Genomic DNA, 6,180 nt, shown 5'->3' with positions numbered 1-6,180 from the left:
AACTGACGTGAAACTTACATTCTACGACCTTTGCCGTAAATCAATGCCATAACCTTTAAAGGCACAGTAACCTGTCACTCGCAGTGCATAACCAAACATAGTCCAACGGGACCCAATGCTGAACATTTTCAGACATAACATTTTCCCCCCACCCCCCTGGAAACTGTAACATAACTTTTAACCCACATTCCCCAGTGTCACTCACTATCACCCTGTCACATAGTCCCCATGCCAGACAGGCGGGACCCTCATTCTCTGAGGGCGTGCTGGCCGTGAAAAGGCGTCAGGCAATGCTGGTGGATTACCCCCCAACCGGTTAGCTCTTGGCCTAGGCTGCCAACCCAGAGCCGCTGCTGTGGACAGAGGTGATGCAGGTGCTGAGGGAGCTGCGACTCTGTGCAGGCGGTTCGAGTGCCAACGAGTCCCATTCTCCAGTCTATAAGTGGCCGGCCCCAACTTCTTAGTCACCCTCAGGGGTTCTGACCAGTATGACTGTAGCTTATTTTGGCGGTGGAGGTGTTTGATCCTGACCCAAACCCCTGGAGAAAGTGAGGGGATCTGCACTCTGTGCGTGGCATCAAACCTCTCTTTCATCCGAGCCTGTGAACCTTTTACCTGAGCTCTGGCTTCCTGGAGCCCTGGGCTCCCACGAGCAGGAGCTGGCTCAGCTCTCAAGCAGTCCAGTGGTTGCTTTAGTTCACGCCCAATCATGAGCAATGCAGGTGACACTCCCGTGGTGGAATGCTTGGATGCCCGGATGGTCAGGAGAGTTTGGTTGAGTGCATCGCTGAAGGTTTTCCCTTCCTCCAGACAGGCTCTGATTCCATTTTTGAGAGTTTTGTTCAGTCTTTCCACCCCCCCATTACTCTCCGGGTGATACACTGCCGTCCTGATGTGCTTGATGGACCATACCGTGAGGAACTCCATAAACTCTCCAGACACAAATTGGGGCCCGTTATCCGTTGTGATGTCCCTGGGGAGGCCCCAGCGCCCAAACAGTTTGTCCAGGCGGTCGATGATGGAGTGAGCAGTGATGGAGCTCAGCTGAAAAACCTCTGGCCACTTCGAATGAAGGTCGTGCACAACCAGCAGGTAGCGAGCGTGAGCCGGTGCCCCGTGGAGTTCTCCACAGAGGTCGATCTGAATATGTTCCCAGGGTGAGGACGGCCAAGAGGTCGGGGTGAGAGGGGCTGTGGCAGGCTGACCAGTTTTCCCACTCAGGAGGCAGCAAGCGCAGTTACGTACCAGCTCCTCAACATCCGAGTCTATGTGGGGCCACCACACTGTGTCACGGCAGCGCTGCTTCACCTTAACCACCCCCAGGTGCCCCTCATGCGCCATGTGTAGCACTCTGGGCCTGAGAATTTCAGGAACGACCGCACGGTGGCCACGGGCCAGGCACACCGCTCCCCAGCAGGAGAGCTCGTTGCGGAAGCGGTAATAGGGGAGCAGTCTGTCATCTACTTTGGCAGGCCAGCCGTCCTGGACGTAGGTACGGAGAGTTGAGAGGGCCTCGTCAGCAGCTGAGGCCTGCTGCAGCTCCGCCAGAGTGACTACTGAACTGAGAGGCCCATGCAGGATGTGGAGCCAGTCTTCATCGCTCTCTGTGTCTGATGTCACCCCGCCTGCATCTTTCGTCACCGACACAGCTCTAGACAGGAGGTCGGCCACCATGTTGGCCCGCCCAGGCATAAACTCCAGACTGAAGTTATACTGGTTCAGCCTGTCAGCCCACCTTAGCAGTCTCATGGGCCTGTGCCCCGAGCCTTGAGTCGCCAGCAGTGCCGTCAGCGCTTGGTGGTCTGTGCGGATGGTAAAAGGCCTCCCATATAGGTAAACATGCCAGCGTTCGCATGCCCACAGGCAGGCCAGGGCCTCCCTCTCCCCCACCGAATACTTCTGCTCAGCTGTAGTAAGTGCCCGTGAGGCGAAAGCCACCGGGCGTTCCACCCCCTCTTGAGTCTGGGAGAGCACAGCGCCTAGCGCCACCCCGGAGGCGTCGCAGGTGACCATGGTGGGCGCGGTCAAGCTGAAATGGGTCAGTGTGGGTGGGGACGTGAGCTGCCGTTTGATGATGCGCACAGCTTCGTGGCAGGCCGGGGTCCAGTCCCAGGTAACCTCCTTCCTGAGCAGCCGGCGCAGGGGGGCCGTTGAGTCAAAGTAGTGTGGCATGAATCTGAGGTAGTAGGCGGCCATCCCCAGGAAGGAAGACAGCTGGGATGGCGACTGCAGGTCTGGTAGGGACAGAATGGCCTCAGTGTGTGACATTATCGGGGCGATGCCCTCTTTTGAGAGCCTGAAACCCAGGAACTCGACCTCCTCAACACCGAACATGCATTTCTCAGAGTTCAGTGTGACCCCATGCTGTTCGAAACGCTGAAAGACCTGCTCCAGGCGATCATCATGCAGTGTGGTCGAGGGCGCATGCACCACCACATCATCTAGGTAGATGGAGACACCCTGGATACCAGCCAATATGAGTGACATTATCTTCTGAAAACAGCTCGGGGCTGATGACAGTCCAAATGCCATGCGTTTAAATCTGAAAACCCCCACGTGCGTGACAAACGCTGTAAGGTCCATGCTGGCCGGTGCTAGAGGAACCTGCAGGTAGCCGTTACGTAAGTCCATCTTACTGAAAACAATGGAGCCGTGGAAATGGCTAGTGAGCTCCTCCGCCGTTGGTAGGGGGTACTTATCAGGAATGATGGCTTTGTTAACGTCTGTGAGGTCGACACAGAGTCGCAGTCCGCCCCCTTTTCTCTTGGCTATCACCAGGTTAGACACCCACGGCGAGGCATCGACGGGCTCTATAACGTCCGCCTCCACCAGGCGATGCAGCTCGGCCTCCACCGCGTCACGGAGAGCCAGGGGGATGCGCCGTAGGGGCTGGATAACAGGGCGGACTGCCAGGTCAACAGTGGGCTGGTGTACAAATCCAGTCATGTGGCCCAGGCCGTTGAATAGTTGTGGGTAGCGGTCAGACCAGGAGGTGGCAACCTGCAGGACATGCAGGCCCCTAGCATCACTCACAGTAAAACCCAGGGCAAGGAACAAGTCTAGGCCCATAATGTTAGCTCCCTTCCGGGTAATACAGAACTTGGTGGCAGGCGCACATTGTTGATCATATCTGATGGGAAGGCAGGCCACACCCAGAGTAGAGATGGGAAAATGGCCGTAGCCTAACAGGGGTTTAGCCGCTGCTTCCAGAGGCACGTGACTGAAGAAGCGGTCATATGTACATTTGTTCAGGATTGACACTTTAGCGCCTGTGTCCACGAGGAGTGGAATGAGAGCTGTGCCCACATGGCAAGTGCAGAGCTTGAACGAAGGCTGTGAGGTCTGTACAGTGTTTATGGGAACAGCAGCAGTATCATGGCAAGCTGGAGAGGAGCGACAGCAGCGTGCAAAATGGTTCAACTTGTTGCAGTTACGACAACGTTTTCCCTGGGCAGGGCATGACTGATCTCTGGTTGCATGTTTAGGGGAACCACAGTTGCTACAGCTTTTGTGCCCACTCTCCCTGGGCCCCCTGTCCACTCTCTGTACGTCCAAACTGTCACTCACCCTGTCAGCCGCTGCTGCCGTCCCTGTATGCTGAACTGATGGTGGTGATGACGTCACAGGCTCGTGCGCAGTGCGGCCGAACTTGCGCGCCTCCATTAGAGCCGTTTCCAACTGCTTCCCAATTACTAAAGCGTCCGCTAGTGTCGTGGAGTCTGGCTCTAGTAAAAGTCTCTCCCTCAGTTGGTTACATGACGTTTTCTCTATTAACTGGTCAACTATAAGTCCATCCTCCAAAGCCCCAAACTCACAAAGTCTAGCCAGCTCACGTAATGATGATACATAGTGGGCAACGGTCTCACCCGGCGTTTGTGTCCTCTGACGAAACTCAAAACGGTGCATCCGCCGGCTTCTTCCAGAGCTGAAGTGAGCCTTCAAGGCGGCCGTGGCTGTGACGTACTTATCATCCGATAAGGTAAGCGTGGCGAAGATTCGCTGTCCTTCCTGCCCGAGGCAATGGCGCAGAAGCGCGCACTTCCTCGCCTCCGCTAGATCCGAGTGTCCTAAAGCCAGCAAATAATCCTCAAACGACGCCAGCCAGCGATCCCAGGGAACAGCTGGATCACCGGGAACAGGTAGGAAAGGTGGCGGAGGTGGTAGGACAAGTTCAGACATCCTCGTTCGCCAATTGTTGTGTTTGCGAAGGACTCAATAATCACACCGTGTAGCTTTGTTTATGTTGCCGTTTATCAACTGACGTGAAACTTACATTCTACGACCTTTGCCGTAAATCAATGCCATAACCTTTAAAGGCACAGTAACCTGTCACTCGCAGTGCATAACCAAACATAGTCCAACGGGACCCAATGCTGAACATTTTCAGACATAACACCCTCGATGAAGCCTCCCAACTCCAGAGCCCCCAGGAACTGAGGATGTGTGAAACATAATGTGAGACTTAACATTCCTAATAGAGATTTCAGCACTCTTCTTACTTTGTTTATGGATTTAATTAATAAAAAAACTAAGTTGTATTATGAATTATGAATTATGAAGCCCTGCAAAGCTATACAGTAGAGGTACACAATAAAAAAAAACATGCAGTACTATACTTTAATGTACCTCATATGGAAACGTTCATGTTTAGTTTGCTTCTGAGGGAAAGGGTTGAAACTGTTGGCGCACATACTTGTGCAATTTTCTTTTTTGTCTTAATTTTTTCTAGTATATTTCTAAAGACTCAAGACAAGCCTAGCAAATTAAGCTGGTGACATTTACATAGACGGATGAGTAATTATTAAAGCTGGTTGCATTCTCGTTGGCATGCTGTATTAGTTTAATTAATGTTATTAACCTTGTGAATATGCAAATAGGAATGTTGATCCATGGTTTTACAAATATACCGTGTGCAATGGCAAAACCTGACTGTACAGATAAAATTACTAATCTATGGCAATGCATAAACAAGGCGCAAAACAGAGCAAGATAACCTAGGATTATATTTGGTAATTGGCTAAACTGCAAAAGTAATACATTAATAAATTAGTGATTTTCCCTATTCAGTCTGTGCTATTATTTTTTTCATATTGTATAATAATTATACATTATACATGTGTATAATCTTTTTTATCATTTAAAAAAATTAAAATTAAAATGTTATTATTATTATTAATAAAAATAAATTATAAATAAATGTGTACTCCACAATATGAATAATAATAATAATAATACTGGATTAAATACAAGGTTTATTTATACAAATAATAATATTTATTTTTATTTATTATTCTTTTAGTTTTTTACTAGTACAACCCCAAGTTGGGATGTCAAATCACCTTTTTTACTGCACAAAATAAATGAATGACTGAACAGGGAGATTTCATTTTCTTAAATGAATGTTTCAGAGTACCTTGGCATGTTTGTATATGTCCACACAGGTGTCAGTGGTGATGTTCTTGGAGCAGATTATTTCACAGTGTCTTTGGAGAGCCTCAAGTTGGAAGAACTTGGCTGCAGACAGGAGCTTTGAAGCAGAGGGACCGACAATGAGCCAAACTCATCAAGCTGCTTTCAGGTTTATCACGATCAAGAGCAATCGCTTAATTAAATTTAAAATACATAAGCATTTATCACAATTTCTGCTGCAGTTCTACGTGCAAGAGAGCCTCCATCTGGTAACGATGGAGATAAATGAGAGATGATATATTTTTCTTAAAGTTTTCCATGAGTAATCTTGCCCATATCATCAGACCGTAACTCATTCATTCATCACATTCAACATCCTCTCAAGTAATCAGTCATTAAGTTATCATTAGTGTATGGGGAAAAATGGTTTAGGGTAGGAGGTATTATGATCATAAAGGATGAAAAGAGAAGGGAATATTTAATACCTCCATAACTTCAGTGTTCCTGATGTGCAGTGACTCAGTGCCACCACAGTAGAGATACTGCATCACCAGCTAAAAATACAACAAAATGTTCTCAAACTTCCAAGACACATTTTAAAGCAGATGAGCTTAGACACATTTTGTCATTAAGCCGAACAGCTGACAGAGGTAGGAATTAGCCTAGCATAGTTCGACTGTAATACCGACATGTGTTAGAGTGGGACTTATGAGTCAACCTGAAAAATGTTGTACTTGACATGACTGATCTCGATGCACGTGTTCTCAGCTG

The 6,180-nt window shown here is 49.1% G+C and overlaps 1 protein-coding gene across 1 annotated transcript in view; it reads right to left on the bottom strand.

Moving 5' to 3' along the window:
• Positions 1-4,310: 4,310 nt before the first annotated feature.
• The window catches only part of LOC132098565 (ankyrin repeat and BTB/POZ domain-containing protein 3-A-like), a 3,181-nt gene continuing 1,311 nt past the window's right edge, over positions 4,311-6,180 (bottom strand). Inside the window, exons 2-5 of the mRNA XM_059504636.1 lie at positions 6,128-6,180; positions 5,895-5,963; positions 5,414-5,527; positions 4,311-4,433 (exon numbers count right to left, since the gene is read on the bottom strand). The exon at positions 6,128-6,180 is cut by the window's right edge and continues 29 nt beyond it. Of these exons, the coding sequence (XP_059360619.1) occupies positions 4,311-4,433; positions 5,414-5,527; positions 5,895-5,963; positions 6,128-6,180 (359 nt within the window). The remainder of the gene's footprint in view (positions 4,434-5,413; positions 5,528-5,894; positions 5,964-6,127) is intronic.

Source organism: Carassius carassius, chromosome 22, assembly GCF_963082965.1.
Source record: "Carassius carassius chromosome 22, fCarCar2.1, whole genome shotgun sequence".
In the NCBI taxonomy this organism is placed as follows: domain Eukaryota; kingdom Metazoa; phylum Chordata; class Actinopteri; order Cypriniformes; family Cyprinidae; genus Carassius; species Carassius carassius.
This window is presented reverse-complemented; position numbering and strand designations above follow the sequence as displayed.